Here is a 24,605-nt window from a genome sequence, read left to right as displayed (position 1 = left end):
TAGCCCATTTATTTATTTATTCATTCATTCATTTTTTTTTTAAGTACTTTTTTTTAAAGATGTCGATGGACCTTTATTCTATTCATCTTTTTTTTTTTTTTTTTTTGCGGCACTGGGGATCAAACTCAGGTCCTTGTGCTTGCAAGGCAAGCACTCTACCAGCTGAGCTATCTCCCCAGCCCCTATTCATCTATTTATATGTGGTGCTGAGACTCAAACCCAGTGCCTCACACATGCCAGGCAAACGCTCTACCACTGAGCCACAACCCCAGCCCCTATTCATTCATTCTTTTATTTATTATTTTTACAGTATTGGGGATTGATCCTAAGGGTGCTTTATCACTCACTGAGCTACATCTCCAACCTTTTTTATTTTTAATTTTGAGATAGGGTTTCCCTAAATTTCCCAGGCTAGCCACAAACTTACTATCCTCCTGCAGGCTTCAGCCTCCTGAGTAGCTGGGTTACAGGTGTTGTGCCACTGCTCCTGGCAACCCCTGTTTCTTTTTATTTTGAGACAGACTTTTGCAAAGTTGCTAAGGAACACCTTTCAACTTGTGAACCTCCTGCCTCAGCCTTCCAAGTACCTGGGATTACAGGTGTACAATAACTTACCTGGCTCTTCAGGTAGATTTCTAAAAACCAAATTAATTAGGGCAAACAAGATAAACCCAGGCTGTTGACACATGCTTCTAACTTATTTTTAAAAGATTATACCAATTTATAGGTTCTTGGAATATCTATTTTTTCTAGAAAGTTTTCAGTAACAACTAGACCAAAACAACCTTACTGTTCAAAATAGTTATTCTAGCAAGGCCCAGTGGCACAAGCCTGTAATTCCAGTGACTTGGGAGGCTGAGGCAGGAGGATCACAGATTTGAGGACAGCTTCAGCAATTTTGTAAGACCCTGTCTCAAAATCAAAAGGGCTGGGATTATAGCTCAGTGGTAAAGTGCCCTTGGATTCAATCCCCAGTACCAAAAATAAAGTTATTCTAGTTATTATAAAGTTATTCTATGCATCTTCTTTAAAAAAATCACTTTCTGCTTTTAAGAGTATATAGAAGCCAGACACAGGTACACACATAATCCCAGCAACTCAGGAGGCTGAGGAAGGATTGTGAGTTCAAAGCCAGACTCAGCAATTTAGTGAGTCCCTAAGCAACTTAGCAACATCCTGTCTCAAGATAAAAGGAATTGGGGATGTGGTTAAGTGCCCCTGGGTTCGATCCCCAATACCATAAAAAAAAAAAAGGGTATTGTATGTACTATATATTCATAGAAAAAGTAATTCCATAAGGAGATATGCTTGCGTACTAGTGACTTTGTTTTAATATGTCTCCTGTTTAGTTTTCAAAATCATCTCATATTTCTATAATGAATACATTTGGCCTAATGTGTTTTTTGTCTTACTGTACTGAATAGGAGTCAAACTTAAGGCAATTGTGGTTGGCATAAAAATTTCCAAAATTAGTCCATTAAATATTCATGCCAGGTGCAGTGGCACACACCTGCAATCCCAGTGACTCTGGAGTCTGAGTCAGGACGACTGCAAGTTTGAGGCCAGCCTCAGCAACTTAGCGAGGCTTAGCAAGACCCTGTCTCAAAATAAAAAGACTGGGGATGTGGTTCAGGGAAAAAGTGTCCCTGGATTCAATCCCCAACTCACACACAAAAATATTTCATGAAGAGGCAGTGTCCTAAGCATCTTATATTTAAGTAAGTGGATAGGAAAGGATTTTTGACAGCATTGAATGTAATATAAACTAAGTGTCATTCTGAAAATGACATAATTTTTTATACTGAAAACTCTTTTAAGTTTGCTAAAATTCTATAATTGTCTTCAAGGGTTGCAAGCCAAGTAGCTGCTTTGGACCTAGGGTATAAACCTGGGGTAGAAGCAATTCGAAAGAATCCTCCGAAAGTGTTGTTTCTCCTGGGAGCTGATGGAGGTTGTATCACACGACAGGATTTGCCAAAGGATTGTTTCATTATTTATCAGGGTAAGTAGTACTTGTGATCCTAGAAACAGAAGAGAATTATACATTATGTTTATTAAAAACTATTTAGGAATGTAGTTAATAGAACATTTTCCATTTTCCATTTCTGCATTAGCCCCCAATTTTTTAAAAACAAATCATATATATTACTAATTACACAGTTGATATTTGTGCCAAGAATTACTACTTGATGGTACTTAACTAAGAATTAGAAGCAACCTAAATGTCCAGTGACAGCAATGGCAAAATTATGACATTCTCATCCAGTGATATGTTAAAATAAACATTAAAAATCAACTTTTCATCACAGCCAGCCTCAATAATGGGGAGGTGCTAAGCAACTCAGTGAGACCCTGTCTCTAAATAAGGCTGGGGATATGGCTCAGTGGTCGAGTGCCCCTGAGTTCAATCCCCAGTACCAAAAAAAAAAGTCAACTTTTCAAAGAGTAGTTAGTTTCAAAAGGAAAGCACTTTTTTTTTTTTGATATCTTTTTTGTTGTTGTAGTTGACTAAACATGACAGTAGACTGCATTTTGACACATTGTACACAAATGGAGCATAAGTTCTCATTCCTCTGGCTGTACATGGTACAAGTCACACCAGTAGTGTAACCATACATGTATATAGGGTAATAATGTCTGTGTCATTCAGGGAAAGCCCTTTTATAGAAACCTTATAAGAGTTCTGTGTTAATGGGCTGGTTTTTTTGTCCCTTCCCCACCACCACCCAACTGCAGTACTGGGGACTGAACCCAGGGCTTTGTGCATGCTAGGTACTGAGCTATATCTCCAGCCCAAGTTTTTATTTTATTTTATCATAAATAGTGCAAATTTATAGTAGGCTTTTTAGTGCAAAAAAAAAAAATTATACAATATTTCATACTTTTGGTTTGATATAGTTGAACCAAAATGCACAAACTAAAATCTTATTTCTAGTCTTTTCCAGAAGTAGGCATTGATGATGATTTTATATGCATACACACATACTGCATCCTTTTCCTGTGTGTATGTAAACATGTACATAGCCAGTGTGGTGGCGCACAGCTGTGATCCCAGAGACTCAGATGGCTGAAGAAGGAGAATGACAAGTTCAAAACTAGCCTTAGCAACTTGGTGAGACCCTGTCTTGATTTAAAAAAGGGCCAGAAAGGTCACATGCCCTTAGATTCAATCACTGGTACCAAAAAAAAAAAAAAAAAAAATTGTGTGTACCAATAAGGTCAAACTTTAGATAATATAAAACTTTCTTTTACTTGACTGAGTCTTTCTAAAACCCTTGTTTCTTTTGTGTGGGTTTGAACCCAGTGGTGTTCTACCACTGAGTACCTCCCCAGCCTTTTTTTTTTTTTTTTGATAGTGGGAATTGAACCCAGGGGTGTTTAACCACCGAGCCACATCCCCATCCCTTTTTAATATATTTTTTTAGAGACAAGGTCTTACTAAGTTGCTTAGGGCCTTGCTAAGTTGCTGAGGCTGGCTTTGAACTCACAATCTTTCCTGCCTCAGCCTTCTGAGTCGCTGGGATTACAGGTGTGCACCACCACACCCAACTTCCCCAGCCCTTTTAATTTGTTATTTTGTACAGGATCTGGCCAAGTTGCTCAGGCTGCTCTCAGACATTCACCTCCTGGGCTTTCAGATAAATACTACCATGCCAGTTTCCTGTTTCTTTTTTAAATATATTTTTACTTCTGTCAGTTTTATGGAACTGTTAATAGTTGATAGCCTTTTGGAACACTTTTCTTCATTTTCTATTTATGCCTTTTTCAGCATTATTACTGTTATATTCCTGGTCTATACTTTGCATTCTTCTATAATTTCAGTCCAGTTTACTGAACTTCACTAACTGGTACATCTGAGCATTTCCACTTTGTAAGCATGAATATACCTAGTTGTCTGTTATATATGTGCATAATATGCATATTTTTATATTTACATAAAATAGTCTGGGAAGATACATGCCAAATGCTTTAACAGTAATTTTCTTTGGGAAAGGAGTTGTATTGAGGGTAAGTTGGACTTTATTTTTTTTGTGTGCCACTGGTGATTGAACCCAAGGCAAACCACCACTGAGGCATATCTGCAGTCTTCCATCCCCACCCCCCCCTTTTTTTTTTTGGTGGTGCTGGGGATTAAACCCAGGGCCTTGTGCATGCTAGGCAAGCACTTCATCAACTGAGCTATATCCCCAGCCCTCAACCCCTTTTTATTTTGAGACATGATTGTACTCTCTTGCCCAGGCTAGCCTCGAGCTTGTGATTCTTCTACCTTAACCCTCCTGAGTAGCTAGGTTACAGGCATGTGCCACCACACTCAATTCTGGACTTTAATTTTTATTTCTGAAGTACTATATTGTTTTCATATTAGAAACACGTGGGCTGGGGAGGTAGCTCAGTTGGTAGAGTGCTTGCCTTGCAAGCACAAGGCCCTGGGTTCAATCCCCAGCACCACAAAAAAAAAAAAAAAAAAAAAAAAAAAAAAAAACACGTGTAATTTTAGTCTGGTGCAATGACACATGCCTGTAATCCCAGCTACTAGGGAGGCTGAGGCAGGAAGATCACAAATTCAAGATCTGCCAATTTAGTGAGACCCTGTATCAAAATAAAAAGGCTGGGGGTATATAGTTCAATGGTAGAGCACTCCTAGGTTCAATCCCCAGTACCACAAGAGAAAAATAAAAAACAAAAAACACTTGCAATCGTAAAAATGGAAATTAATGACTGTATGTATAATTCAATGGCAGATGTCTTGCCTAGCACATGTGAGACCCTGGATTCAATCTCCAGCACTGCAAAAAAGTAAAATTAGAACCTAAAAATGGGGGACTGAGATTGTAGCTCAGTGGTAGAGCGCTTGCCTCACATGTATGAGGTACTAGGTTCAATTCTCAGCACCGCATATAAATAAATGAATAAAATAAAGGTCCATCAACTATCAAAAAAATACATTAAAAAAAAAAGGACTGGGGATATAGCTCAGTAGAGTACTTGCCTTGCATGCAGAAGACCCTGGGTTCAATCCCCAGCACCACACACACACAAACTAAAAATGGGAATTAAAAAGGATTTATATTGTCTTCACATATAGAAGTGAATCTGGTTTTTACTAAATTGCAGTTTGCTATGTTCCGTCTTATCACAGGACATCATGGTGATGTTGGAGCTCCCATAGCTGATGTTATTCTCCCAGGAGCTGCTTACACAGAAAAGTCTGCTACTTATGTAAATACTGAGGGCAGAGCTCAGCAAACAAAAGTAGCTGTTACACCTCCTGGCTTGGCACGAGAAGACTGGAAAATTATAAGAGCACTTTCTGAGGTACGATTTTTTGAGGCATTTCTTAGTCTACTTAAGAATATTATACATGTTGGTTTGTTAGAATGATTTTCTTTTTGTTTTATTTGTGTTTTTTGTGTTGTTTTGTTATGTTCTTGGTACTAGGGATTGAGCTCATGGGCACTTTACCACTGAGTTACCTCCCCAGCCCATGTTTTTTGTTTTTTGTTTTGTTTTGTTTTGTTTTAATAACTTTATTTATTTATTTATTTATTTATTCATTCATTTATGTGGTGCTGAGAATTAAACCCAGTGCCTCACATGTGCTAGGCATGTGCTCTACCACTGACCTACACCCCCAGCCCCCAGTTTTTTATTTTGAGACAGTATCTCATTAAGTTTCTTAGGGCCTTGCTAATTTGCTGAGGCTGGCCTCAAAATTGTGATCCTTCTGCCTCAACCTCCCAAAGTCAGTGATAATATCAGTCTCAAATTCAAAGAGGATTTCAATACTCTGCAGGAAAAATATGGTCAGAAAATTTGAATTTGGTATTTTTATTATTTCGTATTTCACCTAAAAATACCTCCTTTTATTATTAAAAAAATCATTATTTTAAAATAACATATTGTAAGAACCCAGAAAACCACACCGGACACAGGAATTCACATAAGGGAGTTTATTAAGCACACAGACAGAGTGTCTCCCTGCAGGGTAAGAGAAAAAATAAGAGGAAAAGAGAAAGGGCGCACACGCAGGAGTGAAATGGAGGAGACAGCATGAAAGCGAGGAGGAGAGAGAGAGGCATGAAAATGAGGAGAGAGAGAGAAAATGTCAGGGAGCTATCCTGAAGCAGTCAAATTCCGTGGGTTAACAGGACCAATAATGGAGAAGGATACTTGCAAGCTGACTGATGAACCAATAGCTAGCTAGGGTGTAAGACTGACAAGTAGTTGGGAGGCGGGGAGATGACTGCAGCAGAAAGGGCGGGGGGAGCAAAAAGAAGTTGGGAGGCAGGTGAGCAGCTTTATATTATACATACTGTTGTCTGTAAATTTTGTATGTGATTAATAACAAACAAACATGCAGCTTTAGCATAGCATTTCTCTAATCATTTATGATGATTCTATTTTCCTGTGCATGTGCATGGGAATACACTGAAGATTGAACTCAGAACATTGCACATATTAAGTATTCATCCTACCACTGAGCTACATGCCCAACCCTTTTGTTTTACCTTACTAGAGCTTGAACCCAGGGTCTTGTACATGAACACTACCACTGAGCTATATTTCCAGCCCATTTTATTTTATTTTGAGAGAGGATCTAGCTAAATTGCCCAGGTTGGCCTTGAATTTGAAATCCTCCTGCCTCCTCAGCTTCCCAAATACCTGGGTTTACAGGTATGTACCACCACATCTGTCCCAACCCTGAAATTTTTAATTAGTAAAGCTTTATGTCTTTTTTTTTTTTTTAAGATCTTTTAATTTTTTACAGAGTGCATTTTGATTCATTGTACACAAATGGGGTACATCATTTCATTTCTATGGTTGTACACAATATAGATTCCTACCATTTGAGTAATCATATATGTACATAGGGTAATGATGTCTGTCTCATTCCACCATTTTTATACCCCCCCCATTTCCTTGTACATAATCTAAAGTTCCCCCATTCTTCTCTCCCTCCCCACCCCCACAACCCCCATTATATATCATTCTCCACTTATCACGGAAAACATTCAGCCTTTGGTTTTTTGGGATTGGCTTATTTCACTTAGCACAATATTCTCCAATTCCATCCATTTATTTGCAAATGCCATAATATTATTCTTTATGGCTGAATAATATTCCATTGTGTATATATATATACCACAGTTTCTTTATCTATTCTTCTGTTGAAGGGCATCTAGGTTGGTTCCATAATCTAGCTGTTGTGAACTGAGGTACTATAAACATTGATGTGAGGGACTGGGGAGATAGCTCATACGGTAGAGTGCTTGCCTTGTAAGCACAAGGCCCTGGGTTCGATCCCCAGCACCCAAAAAAAAAAAAACAAAACAAAACAAAACATTGATGTGACTGTATTACTGTAGTTTCTGATTTTAAGTCCTTTGGGTATAAACCAAGAAGTGGGATAACTAGGTCAAAAGGTAGGTCCATTCCAAATTTTCTGAGGATTCTCCACATTGCTTTTCAGAGTGGCTGCACCAATTTGCAACTCCACCAGCAATGTAAAAGTGTGCCTTTTTCCCCACATCCACGCCAACATCTATTATTGTTTGTGTTCTTGATAATAGCCATTCTAATTGGAGTAAGATGAAATCTCAGAGTTGTTTTAATTTGCATTTCTCTAATTACTAGAGATTTTGAACACTTTTTTATATCTTTATTAATTGCCTGTATGTCTTCTTCTGTAAAGTGTCTGTCCAGTTCCTTGATTCATTTATTGATTGTTTTCTTAGTATTTTTGGTGTAAAGTTTTGTAAGTTCTTTATAAACTTTGGAGATAAGTGCTCTATCTGAAGTGTGTGTGCAAAAGATTTTCTCCTACTCTGTAGGTTCTCTCTTCACATTCTTGATTGTGTCCTTTCCTGAGAAAAAGCTTTTTAGTTTGAGTCCATCCCATTTATTGATTCTTGCAACTTTAGTCTTTTATGGGGATCTGATCTGTTGCAGATTGCAGGTATTACTCTTCCATATGATACTCTGGATCAAGTGAGGAACAGATTGGAAGAAGTCTCTCCTAATCTTGTTCGATATGATGATGTGGAAGGAGCCAATTACTTTCAGCAAGCAAATGAGCTCTCCAAGGTAAAAGTTTACCCACATACCATTTTCATAGGGGAGTACAGGTGTGATTGTGCTAGTTTTCAATACTATTGTTGATTTCTTCTTTTTTTACAGCTGGTGAACCAGCAACTTCTTGCTGACCCACTTGTTCCACCTCAATTAACTATAAAAGACTTTTACATGACAGGCAAGTAACTATCAATATTATTTTGCCAAATATGAAAGGTGAGAAGGAATAACAGAATCTCATTTAACATTATAATTATTTGTTATTGGTATTATATGCAAATACTGGAACTAATACAATCATGTTTTCTTAATGTATTATAATATTTGTTGTTTCTGAAATGTAAGCAAAAGTTTGAAAATTCCAAAAGTTAATAGATAGTAGATTTTAAGTGTAAAGTTTTGCCATTATAAGAAAAATCACTGGGTAGCAATTTAGGGAGAATATTTCAAAGGGATAAACAGCTTTAAAGATTTTTCCGAGGCTGGAGTTGTGGCTCAGAGGTAGAGCACTTGCCTATCATGTGAGGCACTGGATTCGATTCTCAGCACCACATATAAATAAATGAATAAAATAAAGATAGATAGATATATAATATATATATTTTAAAATGTGCCAACTTTAAAAAAATATTTTTCTGAGAATTTTAGATGAAGAATCAAAACATTTAAATGTGAAATATGTTTAACAGTGCTTCTTAAAAAAAAAAAAAAAAAAAAAAAAAAAGAGCCTGGAGTGGTGGTTTAGACCTGTAAGACTCAGGAGGCTTGGAGGCTGATGCAGGAGGATGGCAAATTCTGGACCAACCTGGGCTACTTAGCCAGACCCTGTCTCAAACTAAAAAATGAAAAGGGCTGGAGATGTAGCTCAGTAGTAAAGTGTCACTGGGTTCAATCCTTAGTACTGCTTTAAAAAAAAAAAAATCAATGCTTCTGATGTAAATTGTTAGGAATGCATTTAAGGAATGCTCACCAACTGAAACTTGTTTTCTGTAGATCTGACAACAGTTGATATAACATCTAAGTTTTTAGGTAGTTAATACAAGACTTTATTTTTATTTTTTTGAGGCAGGACACACTAGGTTTCCCACACTGTCCTTAAACTCACATTCTTCCCACATCAGCCTGCTGAATAGCTAGGATCACAGGCACAAGCCACTACATTCAGTTTGAGTTTAAATAGGCAAGACTTATCTATAAATTTTTAATGACTGCATATTGATGTGTCTTCTAGCTTTTACATGGTTATTTAATTATTTGTGGGGTAGTTATTAAAAACATTTATCCTGCTTATCTTCAGAATTTGTTAGTTACATATAATTACATAGAGCCTTATAGTCTTATTTTTTTTGTTCCTGTGCTGAAAAAGTTGTATTAACAAAATGCTCATTTTCCTAATCTTTCAGATTCAATTAGCAGAGCCTCACAGACAATGGCCAAGTGTGTCAAAGCTGTCACAGAGGGTGCCCAAGCAGTGGAGGAACCATCCATATGCTAAAAAATCTACTAGGAACCCAAATTTGCAACAAGTAGTGAATGGACAGTTACATTAGAGTGATGCCTCAGAGGTGTATCACTTTCAAAAAGAAATCAAATGATGTAATATTTAAAGTTATACCATGCTTATTTGAAAATGATACTGTAGTTATAAAAGACTGTAGCAGTTTCAACTGTATGTATTGTGTGTAAACGATATGCATTTTTTCTTTCATGTAAAAGCATTGATAATCTTTGTGAAAAATACAAAGAAAATCCTTAAAATTTGAATTTTTTGGTTTTAATTTGTTCTTTTTAGATGTACATGACAGTAGAATGTATTTTGACATATTATACATGCATGGAGTATAGCATACTAATTAGGATTCCATGTTTGTGGTTATCATGATGTGGAGTCCACTGATCGCTTATTCATATACAAACATAGGAAAGTTATGTCCAATTTATTCTACTGTCTTTCCTATTCCCATTCCCCCTTCCTTCCCTTCGTTCCCCTTTGTCTAATCCAATAAATTTCTATTCTTCCCTCCCCACACCCCTTGGTTTATTTTCATAGACCATTTATGTTTATAAAGTGGGTGAAACGGAGACCTTCTGTTAAATTCCATGGTTTTTGTTGTTGTGTATAGTACTGAGGACTCTTCTACTGAGCTGCATCCCCAGTCCTAAGTCCCATGTTTTTCTACTGCTAAAGAAAAGATTTAAGCATTCTTTAAAGCTGGATAAATAGCAGGCTGGGGAAGGGGATGTAATCATATATCAGATCTATATCTTACACAACTATAATAGTCATAATAATAACAGCTAATAATTATTCAGCTTTTTCTGTGTGATAAACACTCGTTTTACATGTGTATTTTTTTCCTTGCTACAACCCTATGAGATAGTATTTTTCTGTCTTTTACAGATGAAAAAATTGAAACCCAGAGATAATAAGTAGCTTGCCTAAAACCTCACAGCAGGGGCTGGGGAGATAGCTCAGTCGGTAGAGTGCTTGCCTTGTAAGTACAAGGCCCTGGGATCGATCCCCAGCATCACAAAAAAAAAAAAAAAAAAAAAAAAGCCTCACAGCACAACAGTCTCCAGTTCTTTTTTACTCCAGAATCCATTACTGTTAACTGCTGTGTATAATTCCCTCCCATTAATATAGATTCTATATGTTACTTTGTGTGTGGCGGGGGTGAGTAACAGGCATTGAACCCATGGCCTCATACATACTATACACTGGGGATTGAACCCAGGGGTGCTTAACCACTGAGCCACATCCCCAGCCCTTTTTATATTTTATTTAGAGACAGGGTCTTGCTAAGTTGCTTAGTGCCTCATTAAGTTGTTGAGGCTGGCTTTGAACTTGCAATCTTCCTGCCTCAGCCTCCCTATATGCCACTGCACCCAGCAGGGTTAGGGATATAGCTCAGTATGGTAGAGCCTGTGCCTAGTATATTTGAGACCCTAGGTTCAATCCCTAGCATGCACACACAAAAGAACTATACGAAATTGGTCAACAACTTTTTCAGAATTTCTCATCCTCTTTCATAATAGATCATGACATTGTATACTTTGTGTGATGTACTTTGCTTAGGCATTGGGGTGTAGCTGCTTAATGTGAAGGAGGCCATAGTTTCAAACCTCAGCACCAAAAACAAGAGAAAAAACTAGCTGGGTGCAGTGGTGCATGCCTGTAATCTCAGCAACTCAGGGAGCTGAGGCAGGAGGATCACAAGGTCAAAGCCAACCTCAGCAACTTAGCAAGACCCTATCTCTAAATAAAATTTAAATAGGACTGGGGATGTGGCTCAGTGGTTAAGCAGCCCTGGGTTCAACCCCACTACCAAAAAAAATTGTGCTTTGCTTAAAATTCCCAGTTGCATGAAATTGTACAAATTCTGCCAAAAGTATTTGAATTTAATACATATTTCCTTCACCTCTTTGTTGTCACCCCCTTAGTACTGTGCTGACCTCTGGGAGCATACTCCTTTTTGTATTTTACACTATATTCTTCAGTGAATGTGTGTAGACTTTATGGGGTTGTTGGTAAGAGAATACTGAAATGAAAAATGCTTGATGTATAGTGAGGTAAATTTGGGAACCTTGGACTACCATCTAGGCATGTGTTAAACAACTTGTATTTCTCTAAAGAATACTTTCCTGGGTTAAGTGTCACTCAATAAAATGCATTACTTTTTACATAAAGTAAACATGAAAATCTTCCATGGGTACATATTAGTCCTGTAATGCTAAATATTAAGGTTATTGTGAGCATAAACATTGTAAGGGGATAAAGGCTAAAAGAGCCTGTATGGGGGAAAAATATATATATGATGGCCAATAACCTGGCTGATAGAATCATGACATTTTAAACGAGGCACTTAACCAATTAGAACATCTATGAAGGCTTAAGGCTAATTCCCCTTGGGTGAAGAAACCAATAAGAACAGACCCTGAGGCTAATATACAGGGTGAATCCAGAGGTGCTCTACCACTGAGATATAACCCCAGCCCTTTTTATTTTTCATTTTTAAGTACAGTCTTGTTAAGTTGCCCAGGTTGGACTTGAATTTGCAATCCTCCTGCCTCACCCTCCCTCCCAAGTCTCTAGAATTACAAGCATGTGCCACCACACCAGGCTGAAGGTATCATACCTTCTTGATAACAACTGGTACATAATCACTTATTGGTTGTTGTTGGCTAGCTGTAACGACATTTCTTGTGAGGTCAGATCTTATTCAACTTTGGTAAAGTTACTTCCAAAAAAATTTTTTGGTAGGGATTGAACCCAGAGGCATTTTACCATTTTACCACATATATATCCCCATCCCTTTTATATTTTGAGATGATCTCGCTAAGTTGCTGAGGGCCTCTCTAAGTTGCTTAAGCTGACCTCAAACCTGCAATCCTCTTGCCTTAGCCCCTCAAGTTGCTGGGACTGCAGGTGTGCACCTAGCACCACTGCACCTAGCTGGTTCAAAAAATTTGAGGATTGTTTATCAGTAAGGTGAGGATAAAATTTGCAATAATTGTACTATTTCCAAACTCACAGGGTTATTATAGGGTTAAATTAGATAAAAATCATAACCTATTTCCTGAGAGATAGCATATGCTCAATGGATAATCATTGTAGGAAAATGCATATTCAAAATGTTGGTGACAATTTAAGGTTGCAGTGACCATCCATGGGAATTCTTGATTCTAAAATTACAAGTCCTCATTCTAAGTGAATCAAATGAAAAATTTGATTCCATAGATTGTGAGGTAAAACCATGCTTTATATAACCTCCAGCTCATACTTTCTTAAATACATTCCTTTCTTAGGTTCAGAGGAATTTAATGAATTGTCTAAGGTCACCCTAATCAATAAAATGCTACTACTACATGCAATCAGGATTGTGCATGTAAATTTATTATTTAGATGGGATTTAAAACCAGTTACCCTAGGATTTACAGTATCTGTTGGATTCTAGCCTTTAGATTTGCTTCTTAGAGCAAAAACAACATCAGAAGAGGAAATACCAGTGATAGAGGGGTACTGAAGGAGGATTAGATATGTATAAATGGGGTCTAGTGGATTTTTTTGCCAACATAAATCACTGACTAATATAAACAACTTATTTTTACCAAAATCACTTCATCATTAGTTAAGCTACCAAAGAGAGAATTGTCAAAGTCATGGTAAAATGGGTTTTTTAAAAATGTTAACATTTCTGGGCTGGGGATATAGCTCAGTGGGTAGAGTACTTGCCTTGCAAACACAAGACCCTGAGTTCAATCCCCAGCACCGCAAAAAAAAAAAAAGTTAACATTTCTGGGTATGGTGCCACACACCTGTAATTCCAACCTCTCAGGAAACTGAGGCAGGAAGATTACAAGCTCAAGGCCAACCTCAGCAACTTAGGTCTTAAGCAACTTAGTGAGACCCCATCTCAAATTTTTAAAAATTAAATAAAAAGGACTGGGGGTGTGGCTTAGTAGTAAAGCGCCTCTGGGTTCAACTCCCAGTACCAAAAGAAAAATATTGTGTATATACCCATATGTGGGCATCTTTCATAAAAGGTGAAGAGGACGGGCTGGGGCTGGGGCTCAGTGGCAAAGCACTTTCCTGGCACGTGTGAGGTACTAGGTTCTATCCTTAGTACCACATAAAAGTAAATAAAGGCATTCCGTCTGTCTATAACTACAAAAAAAAAAAAAAATTAAAATAGGCATGGTGGTGCATACCTGTAGTTCAGTCTTAGCTACTTGAGAAGCTGGAAAATGTCTTGAGCCTACGGACTAGAGACCAGCCTGGGAAACATAGCAAGACCCCTATTTCCAAAATAAAATTTAAAAAATTGTTTTCCTAATTTTAAGTAATTAATAGTTTAAAATCTGTCAACAAAGAGCAGCTTCATTTGCATATTTAAGCCAGAGGGACAAGGATGTGAAATGAAAAAATTTATAGTTAGGCCTCAGGTCATAGATTTTAAAAGACCAAGGATTTCAGAATCAAATACCTCTTAAGGTGTTTTTGTGTTTTTCACCATGGAAACTGTGTATAAAGTCTAAACATGACTTACCTGTGACTGTTATTTAAAAATTCTCTGAGGGCTGGGGATATAGCTCAATGGTAGAGCAAGCACAAGGCCTGGGTTTGATTCCCAGCATTGTGTAAGAAAAAAATAAGCCTCTGATACCCTAATATTTTTAAAAACTAACACTGAAAAACATATTGGTGACACCTAATGATTATATTTAATATAAATTGGTAACTAAAGAAATCTTGAGATGAATAACTTTCGTTAATTTCCTTAGAATCATAATTTTGATGGGCATGGTAGCATGTGCCTGTAATCCCAGCTATACTAGGGAGGTAGAAGCCAGGAGTATTCTAAATTCCAGGCCAAACTGGGCAAGTCAGTGAGACTCTTAGAATGAAAAAAAAAAAAAAAAAAAAAAAAAAAAAAAAAAAAGGGCTGAGGATGTAGCTCGGTGGTAGAGGGTCCCTAGGTTCAATTCACAGTACTGAAAAAAAGTCATAAAATGAAATAATGGGTGAATGTTTAAAATAATGGGCTAGATCCCAACATGCTGGTATGGAAAAGAGCTCTAGGACATATTAAAGACAAAGTAAGTTGTATGATAATATGTGTCAGTGAGTATATATATCCTTACATATATATAGAAAGTATATTTGTAGATAAATAAAAAAAATTTAACTGGCTGGGTCTGGGAGTATATGTAGCTCCATGGTATACCATACAATTTGTGCAGGGGCCCTGAGTTCAATCTCCAGCACCTAATAACCCTAAATAACTCAATACTTGTAGTGACTTCTGAGCAGTTCAACTAGTAAGAAGAATAACAGCATAAGGAAAAGGATTTTGCACTTCTGTCATTTGAGGATTTAAAAGTTTTTGAATTGATACATTGCTTTTATAAATTTTATTTCGTTTAGGGACTAGGGATTGAACTGAGGGGGCACTTACCCAACTGAGCCACATCCCCAGTCCTTTTTTTTTTTTTTTTTTTTGATTTTAATTTTGAGACATTCTAGGGCCTCACTAAGTTGCTTAGGCTGGCTTTGAACTTGAAATCCTCCTGCCTCAGCTTCCTGAGCCACTGGAATTTTATAAAATTTCATAACAACATATTGCTTAAATGAAGAATATGTAGTAAAACAAAATATTTTAGTTGATAAAACGTAAAAACAGAAGGTAGGTGTGGTGATGCATGCATGCCTGTAATCCCAGCTACTTATGAGACTAAGGTGGGAAGCTCACTTGAGCCCAGGAATTCAAGACCAGCGTCATCAACAGTGAGACTCGGCTTACAAAATTGTTGCAGATTATCTATACTATGTATGGTACGAAGTGTCTAAGATGGCCCCAATGATCCCTGGCTTCTGGGATTCAGGCCTTTGTATGATCCCTTCCCCTTTTTGTTCAGTGGATTTGATCACTTCTAAGGAGGAGGGTGTATCACGGCTAAGATTAGGTTTTAAGGACTGTAGCTTCATTGTTGGGCTCTCTGGTCTCTTAACTCAGCCCAGCATCTACTATGTTGTGAGGACATGTAGGCAGCTTCTTTCTTGGTTTCTAGAAACACTCTTACTTTTGGGAAGGCCCCATGTGATAAAGAAGAGGGCTATCAGCAACTGCGTTGAATAAGCTGAATCTTTTGGCCCCAACAGAGTCAAGATGATGGCAGTCCCAACAGAACTTAGCTACAACTCATAATTATCTTGAGCCAAAAGCCCTTAGCCTTCTGCCTCTGGATTTGGGGCACCCAGCAACTGTGTGATAAATGTTGGTTGACTTTTTTAAAAAATATTTTTTAGTTGTTGTTGGACCTTTATTTTATTTATTTATATGTGGTGCCAAGAATTGGTGCCAGTGCCTCACACATGCCAGGCAAGTGCTCTACAACAGAACCACAAGCCCAGCCCCTGTTGGTTGACTTTTGTTGTACTAGGGATTGAACCCAGGCCTCACATATACACTGAGCTATACCTTGAGCCTTTTTCTTAAAATTTTATTTTGTTTATTTTTTATTTAGTTGGTATGGGTATGGGATTCAACACAGTGGTACTTTACCATTGAGCTTTTTTTTTTAATTTTGAGACAGAGTCTAAATTGCTGAGGGTCTCACTAAATTGCTGACACTGCCCTTGGCAATCCTCCTGCCTCAACCTCCCAAGTGGTTGGGATTACATGTATGTGCACTATGCCCAGCCAGGTATGTTGTTCTTAGCCACTAAGTTTCGGGTTTTTATGTAGCAATAAGTAACTAATATATTTTGATTATAACTCTGCAAAAGCATATGTTGGGCATGGTGGCACATGACTGTGGATGCTGAGGCAGGAGGATCACAGGTTCAAGGCCAAACTCAGCAACTTGGTGAGAACTTGTTTCAAAAATTAAAAAGCATTGGGGTGTAGCTCAGTGGTAAACCGCCCCTGGGTTTAATCCCCAGTACTGGGAAAAAAAAAAAGCACATGCTGAGGTAACCTGTATCCAATAATCAAGATGTAGTGTATATAAATAACTGGCCATCTCAGTCCAATGAGGGGTAATTCTGATGGGCTATTTTGATTGCTGAGCTATCTGTGGGGTAAACTGAGGATGTTGTTGAATCTTAGGGAATTCATTAATAATATTCTGCTTACTAAACTCTACTTACCAGAGAATCTGATCCATGACAGCCATGCTTGCTTACTATTTGTGGAACCTGAGTAGCTGTTGTAGTTATTGTGTCAGCCATAGGAAATGGTGAAGGAAAGGAAGTCTAGAATAAGCACTTAACGTTTTATTGCCATGACTTGGAAATTGCATCATTTCCACTTATATACCATAGGTGGGACATATGGCCACATTCACTTGCAAGAGAGGGAGCTGGGCAACGCAGCCTGTAGCTGGGCAGCCACCTACCCAGCAAAAACGAAAGGTTCTAAGAGAAGGTTACTAGTTATTTTTTGCTCTGCAGTAAATCACCTCAAAACTTCAGACCAATAGCCATTTATTTTATTTTACTTGTGAGATTCCGTGAGTCCACTATATTCTTTGTAGAGGCACAGCAGAGATAGGGGCAACTGTTTTTGTTTTACTTTAACCAAACTGGGAATTGAACCCTGGGCCTTATGCACAACAGATAAGTGTTCTACTACGAGGCTACATCCTCAGCATCCCTCTTTTTTAAAATTTTATTTTGAGGCAGGGTCTCACTAAATTGTCCAGTCTGGACTAGAACTTGAGATCCTTCTACCTCAGCCTCCCAAGTACCTGGGACTATAGTGGGTACAACACAGCTGGCACTGGAGCAATTCTGTTTTGATCAGGCTAGGGCTCTAGATGGATGACTGGAATATTCAGGAATGACCCAAACAGCTGAGGACTGGAATCACTGAAATAGCTGTGGCTAGAGGACTTAGCTCCCATGTGGTATCCTCATTCATATGTGTGGCTGGAATGACATTTTGAAATGGGATTGTCTTCCACAGCTTTACTTCTACCTGGCAGTCTTAGGGTGGTTGGAAGTTCTGTAGGGTGGCTCAGGTCTTTAAGAGCAAAGTATTACTAGAAACCAAGGAGAAAACTACAAGGCTTTTTATGCACTTTATTATACAAACCAGTCTCAGCCCACCCAGATTCAAGGGAAGGAAACATACACCCCACTTGTTGATGGGAGGCATGTTAAAGAATTAAACACCTCATGAAGGAAGTATAGATATTGGGGGATGATTAGTTTTTCCCATAAGTTCTGTAATATGTACCACAGTAATGAAAAGAGACAAAGAGAAAAAAAGAGACCACAATAAATTATAAAATGAAATCTATGAAATTTTCAATATATAACTATTTCCTCATTATTTAGTACATATTAAACTCTCTTGTTCTTGAATCCAATATAGAGTTGTTAAGACCCCTGTTGGGTGATAAGAGTTGAGACCTTTTTCTTTGGCTCGTATTCTTTATTATGATTATGATTATTTTGTGCTGGGGATTGAACCCAGGGCCTTGTTGAACCCCGGCTCAAATTCTTTAAGTTTGTATTATTTATTTAGTTATTTTTCAGTATTGGGGATTGAACCCAGGAACATTCTACCACTGAGTTATAGCTCCAGCCTTCTTTGTTTTTTTATTTAGAGACAGGGCCTTACTAAATTGCCCAGGCTGCCCTCAAATTTTCTATCCTTATGCCTTGGCCTCCCAAGTCACTGGAAGTATATGTGCACCATGATGTGACTCAAATTCTTTAAGTTTTTAAATGTAACTCAAGAACCGTGGCACATATGACTGAAATGCTCTTTGTGAGACAAGATTATTTATAGGAGGAAATTAAATTTTGTTAGGTTGCATATATTTTGTCTGAGTTACTATAATAATTACTATAAGTTATAATATACAAATCAATACTCTGCAAAGAAGATATTTAGAACTACAGTTTTCTTCCGTACAAGATTGAAACCCAAATCTAGTTTTATAGTCTCTTCCATTTCATTTCTGCTTTAGAGGATTTATTTACTGTACTTTCCAGTAAAAGTGACCTCCCTGATAGTCAATGCATTGTATAATATAAATTATTTTCTGAATAAAAAAAAGAAAGTAGCAAGTCATGAGGACAAAGTAGGACAAGAAGTAAGCCTATTGAAATCTTTTAACCCTGTCCAAGACTTCGGGGTTTGCCTATGTTCCTATTGGGAGGATGACCTTGCCCCACTGTTCTAAAGCAGAGGCATCTACTTTCTAGGATGTTTGGGATAATGTTGAAATCTAAAAGAGACAGTAAAGCAGAATACATTGTTGCATTCCTATAATCCCACCTACTCAGGAGGCAGGAGAATTGCAAGTTCAAGGCCAGACTGGAAAATTTAGCAAGACCCTGTCTCAAAAAATAAAACGGACTTGGGGTATAGTTCAGTGGTACAGTGCCCCTGGGTTCAATCCCAGTATTGCAAAAGTAAACAAATTATAAAATAAAACGAACAGTAAAGTTTGACTTAATTTCAGTCTTTTTTTCCTGTCAAGAGGAATAAAAGCCAAAAAATGCTGGGCACCATGGCACACGCCTCTAATCCCAGCGGTTTAGGAGGCTGAAGCAGGAGGATCGCAAGTTCAAAGCCAGCCTCAGCAAATTAGCAAAGCCCTAAACAATTTAGTGAGAACTTGTCTTCAAAAAAAAAAAAAGGACTGGGGATGTGATTCAGTGGTTAAGTGACCCTAGGTTCAATCCCTGGTACAAAAAAAAAAAAAAAAAAAAACCCCAAAAATTCTTGTCTTTGTTCTTTTAGTACTAGAAGCAGGGTTGGGGTATAGCTCAGTGGTAGAGCACTTGCCTAGCATGCTTGAGGTCCTGAGTTCAATCCCCAGAACTGAGGCGGGGGGAATTTTTTTTGGAAGCAACCTGGCTTTTATTTGAGTGATATGATTACATGGATAAAGTTACATAACAGAACAAGTGCATTCCTGTAGCTTCCCAAATTACAACACACATAATGTGGAAACTATTGTTTACTTACCAAGAACTAAACAGTCACACATCTTCATGGAATGGGGTTTGTTTTTTATCTGCAAACCCAGAGGGAACGGACAAGGGGAAGGCATACCTCTAGGCACATGTTCTCTTGAGAAATTGGGTTTACTCCTCAGTAACTTCTACAGGTCTTCTGTGACCTTTGCTTTCTTCTTTATCCTTTGCTTTCCTAACCAATTGTATGTGTCCATCTCCTTTTCAAACCTTGTGTTCTTTAAGAGATGGGATGGGTTTCTTATTTACTTTCAAACACCTATGTCTCTAGTGGTTTGCCTCCAATGTTCTTACCTAATATTTTCCTCTCATATCATTCCCAATTATACATGAAGTGCCTTTTTTTTTTTTTTTGGCAGTGCTGGGGATTGAACCCAGGACCTGGTGCTTTCATGGAAAGCACTCTACCAACTGAGCTATATCTCCAGCCAATAACCAATGAAGTGTCTTTTCTACAGGTTCAAATTTGCTATTATCTCATGTATTATTAAAGTGATTAAACATCTATCCCAAATTTATTTTTTCTGTACCTCCTTCATTTGGACGTGGCTTTCAAAATACATTGACTTTTGATAAAATTGGAATGATTCTCATCCAAAAATAGGATAGGACAAGTATCTTGCAGTGATTTCAGAAAAATATCTGATCATTTTTAAATATATTTGGCTCTTTTTTGGTACTGGGCATTGGACCCAGGGGAGCTTAACCACTGAGTCATATCCCCAGCCCTTTTTTACGTTTTATTTACAGACAGGGTCACCCCTAGTTGCTTAGGTCCTCATTAAGTTGCTGAGGCTGCTTCATGATTCTCCTGCCTCGGCTTCCAGAGATGCTGGGATTACAGGTGTGCACCACCACACCTAGCCTAATATGTTTGATTTTTTTTTATAATATGTTTTATTTTTAGTTGTCAATGGAACGTTATTCTTTTTATTTATTTTTTAATATGTGGTGCTGAGAATCAAACGAGTGCCTCACACATGCCAGGCAGGTGCTCTACCACTGAGCCACAACCCCAGCCCCTATATTTGATTCTTAAGAATCCATATCTTATTCCACTGTGAACTTTCTGACTGGAGTTCATTCTTTAAGTTTGTGCTCTAATTCAGTAAGTGCTGTGCAAGAGAAGTAATTTTCAAAGAAAATGAAAAACGCCCTAAAAGGGGAAAGAAACCTTTCTGCTAGACGAACCAATAAAGAGGTCATTAGGAATTTCATGCAACATGCTAGTGACCTTAACAGGTTTACAAGTAAGATTACTAGGTAAGGATTACACCTACTAAATGTTGTACCTTGAGGAGTATCCAACATGGCCTTAAATGTGAACATTCTGATGCTACCTCTAATTATTATGCCGGATCCTATTGTTGAGTAGAACAAAATCAACTGCTCACTCCTGGGGATAACAGTTGAATTTTCCGAGGCACCAAGATATTGATGGAGGCACCAGACAAGAAATTTTTCTAAATAGGCTCTTCTGTCCAAGAAGAAATCATTCCTTTCTCCTTCTGAGCACTTTCCTCCCAGAGAAGAGTTGACTCACCCTCTGCTTCAGCATGGTCACACACAATAAATGGTTAAGAAGTGACTGTGTCTGCCAGTCTCTGATGCAGCATAATATGTACACATTATTGACCAAAAAGATGACAGATATCAATCTCCTATCTTTCCCATAAGGGTCATAGTTCTTTTCCTAGTCCTTTTTCTGCCCTGTTGTTGGCCACCTTCTTCTCCTCTCCAATTGGTAAGCTTACTAATCAGTTAGAATGTCTTTAACTACTGAGATTTGATTAGGAATCAGTCATAATCTTAAATTCTATTAACCATATCATGTCCTGTGCTTTCTTTTGGCCAAGGAACCATATTTATTAACTAGTTCATCATCTTAATTCTGGGGATTCATGTCAACCTGCTAACCACTTTGATTCCCATATAGCTTTTTGTTCTATTATTGACCATTAACTTTTATTATGCCGTCTAATTTATAGGTTATTTGGGATGTTCTCTTCTAATTCTTTAAATTTATGAATGGATGACACAAATTTATCAAAATAACTTTCAAGTAATTAACAGTTCAGTAGAAATTAGTCATGTGTAGTGATATATATGCTGATAAGCTTACTATTTTTTCCAGAACAATTAATTTAACAGTTTTATTTACAACTGATATAAAGTTGAACTGCTGAAACTTATTCACTGAAACATTTTGATTTGCTTTACATCCCCACATTTATATTGAAAATTCATACACAAATAAAAATGGAAAAACAACCAATTCCTAATTTCTGTCCCCTATTTTTCCACTCACAATCATATACTTAAGTACTTTTTGACCTCGTGGGAAAAAATATCTAATGTTCAGAACTACCAATAACGAAGAAGAGAAAAAAAAAATTTTTTTTTGAGAATAAAATGTTTCCCATCATAGTGAATTCTTAAACACATTCTCCATGTATGTGACATGCTGGTTGGATGTCTTTTGGCATAACTGTTACACATTTGGCATGGAGAGCACACAGGTTGGTGTCTTCAAAAAGGCCAACCAAATAGGCCTCACTTGCCTCCTGCAAAGCATCAATAACCATGCTCTGGAAATGCAGTTCTGTTTTGAAGTCCTGAGCAATTTCTCACACCACATGCTTCAAGGGGAATTTTCGAATCAGAAGATCAGTGGCTTTCTGATAATGTCTAATTTCACAGAGTGCCACAATACCAGACCTATAACAATGAGGTTTCTCACCCCTCCAGTAGAGGGCGCAATCTTGGGAGCAGCTTTTGTAGTCGGTTGTCTCCTGGGTGCTTTACCACAGATGAATTTGCCCACAGTTCACTTTGTAAGTGCCATGGTACAAAGACCTCCTCACCTACCCAACTTCTCCTTCGGCTGGAGCTCAGCAAACTAAAGGTGGCCTTAGAGAGCATGGTGAACACTGATAAGCTTACTTTCAAATTATAAACTTATTTTGAATATATTTTAGATTGCGTATTTTATTTAACTAAATCACATTACTTACATTCCATCTTCTATTTCATTTCAAAACTTTCAGTTATTTTGAATAGTATTCCTTCATGTTGACTGTATCTAAATATCAAAGACATACAAATGTGCTTTTTTTTTCTTTTAGTGGTCCTTGAGTATGCTAGGCAAGTCCTCTACCTCTGGTCTACATCCCCAGTCATCAATGACCTACAAATGTAGGTGTAAATTGAAATCATTTTTTTTTTTTTCCAACTTACCTAGATTTATATGGCTTTTAAAAAAAAAGTAGGTCTGGGAAACATCAATGAACTTCAGTATGAAACTATTCTGGATTTGGGTATCCTGGGGTAGAAAATTTGGAAACATTTAAGCCCTCAAATGTTGAAATAAAGCAAACATGAAAACTGTTCTAAGTAGGTTCTGATTAGGTATGAATAGAATATATTTTTAAGAATCTACTACTAAGCAGTCAAATTTATTTACTTAAGGGTTTCCTTCCAGAAATTTTCTAAGAAATGGATAAGTGAAACCTAAATTGACACAGCACAGTTCTCCAAATTTATGGGATAGTGATTGCCCAAGGCAAAATAGACACTAGAATATAGTTCTCCCCTATTATTATTATTATTATTATTATACTAGGGATTGAACCCAGGGGCACTTAACCACTGAGCCATATCCCCAGTCCTTTTACTTTTTATTTTGAGACAGAGTCTCATTAAGTTGCTTAGGGCCTCACCAGTTTGCTTAGTCTGGCCTCAAACTTGGAATCCTTCTACCTCAACTTCCTGAGTCACTGAGATTATAGGTGTATGCCACCACATGAAGCTTCTCCCTTATTCTGAAAACTGTCCTGGGCACTGTGCTCTCCCTAGGTCGTGCCATCAAATTAAAGAAAGATAATCTCAATAGCATCTATAATAAACTTAAGTCTACAATGTCTTGGGCTCTAGTTATGATCTTGTATATTTAATAGGACTTTGATGTAAACCTTAATCTTTGCAGCATTTAGTTGTTTTTCAAATTTCCATTCATGTTTCAGAGGCCTTTGAGATTATAGTTTCTCAGCTACATTCCAAAATTGGGAAAAATAATTAAGCTATGAGCAGGAATTGAAGCAACTGTTACATCTAACACTTACTGGGTTGCAATACTATGTGATGATATGTTTTAGTCAGTTTTTTCTGCTGCTGTGACTAAAGGATCTGACCAGCACAATTATAGAGGAGGAAAAGTTTATTTGAGGGCTCATTGTTTCAGAGGTCTTAGCCCATAGAAGGCGGGCTCCACTCTTCAGGGCTTGAGGCAAGTGAACATCATGGCAGGAGAGAGTGGCAGAGGGAAGCAGCTTACATGCTGATCAGGAAGCAGAGAGAGAGAGACACTCCACTGGCCAGATACAAATATATATATATATATATATATATATATATATATATATATATATACACACACACACACACACACACACACACATATATATATACACACCCCATAGCCAAGCCCCCAATTAATCACTTCCTCCAGTTACACCCCACCTGCCTCCAGCTACCACTCAGTTAATTCCATCAGGGATTAATTAACTGATTAGATTAAGACTCTCACATCCCAAACATTTCTCCTCTGAACCTTCTTCCATTGTCTCACACGTGAGATTTTGGGTATCATCTCACATCCAAACCATAACATTTCAACCCTGACCCCCAAAAGCTTACAACCATCTCACAATGCAAAACACATTTTGTTCATTTCCAAGAGTCCACACAGTCTCAACAGTTCCAAGATTGCTCGAAGTACAAAGTCTTCTCTGAGGCTTAAGGCAATCTAGCATTGTGAGCTACTATAAAATTAAAAGCAATTTGCAAATATCCAGTATATAATGGTACAGAGTAAACATTTCCATTTGCAAAATTAGGCATGTAGAAAGAAGAGACAGGACTAAAGTGAGACTGAAATCCAGCTAGCAAACAGGTTCTGTAGATCTGTGTCTGGCATCCGGAGCACATGGAAATAATGTCCTCTCCAAAGGGTTTGTGTTGTAGCTCTGCCCCCCTAGCC

General features: G+C 37.7%; 1 protein-coding gene and 1 long non-coding RNA gene across 4 annotated transcripts in view; one reads left to right on the top strand and one right to left on the bottom strand.

Annotated features, from left to right (window-relative positions):
• The window catches only part of Ndufs1 (NADH:ubiquinone oxidoreductase core subunit S1), a 31,862-nt gene extending 22,025 nt beyond the window's left edge, over nt 1–9,837 (top strand). For all 3 annotated transcript variants that reach the window (XM_047544314.1, XM_047544315.1, XM_047544316.1), the window contains exons 15-19: nt 1,848–2,002; nt 5,141–5,316; nt 7,951–8,085; nt 8,179–8,251; nt 9,477–9,837. In XM_047544314.1, the coding sequence (XP_047400270.1) occupies nt 1,848–2,002; nt 5,141–5,316; nt 7,951–8,085; nt 8,179–8,251; nt 9,477–9,568 (631 nt within the window). In that variant the 3' untranslated portion in view covers nt 9,569–9,837. The remainder of the gene's footprint in view (nt 1–1,847; nt 2,003–5,140; nt 5,317–7,950; nt 8,086–8,178; nt 8,252–9,476) is intronic.
• The window catches only part of LOC124979721 (uncharacterized), a 43,500-nt gene continuing 20,574 nt past the window's right edge, over nt 1,680–24,605 (bottom strand). The window contains exon 3 of the long non-coding RNA XR_007107673.1: nt 1,680–2,021. This is a non-coding gene — a long non-coding RNA (uncharacterized LOC124979721). The remainder of the gene's footprint in view (nt 2,022–24,605) is intronic.

The sequence above is a fragment of the Sciurus carolinensis genome, chromosome 3, assembly GCF_902686445.1.
Source record: "Sciurus carolinensis chromosome 3, mSciCar1.2, whole genome shotgun sequence".
NCBI lineage: Eukaryota > Metazoa > Chordata > Mammalia > Rodentia > Sciuridae > Sciurus > Sciurus carolinensis.
This window is presented reverse-complemented; position numbering and strand designations above follow the sequence as displayed.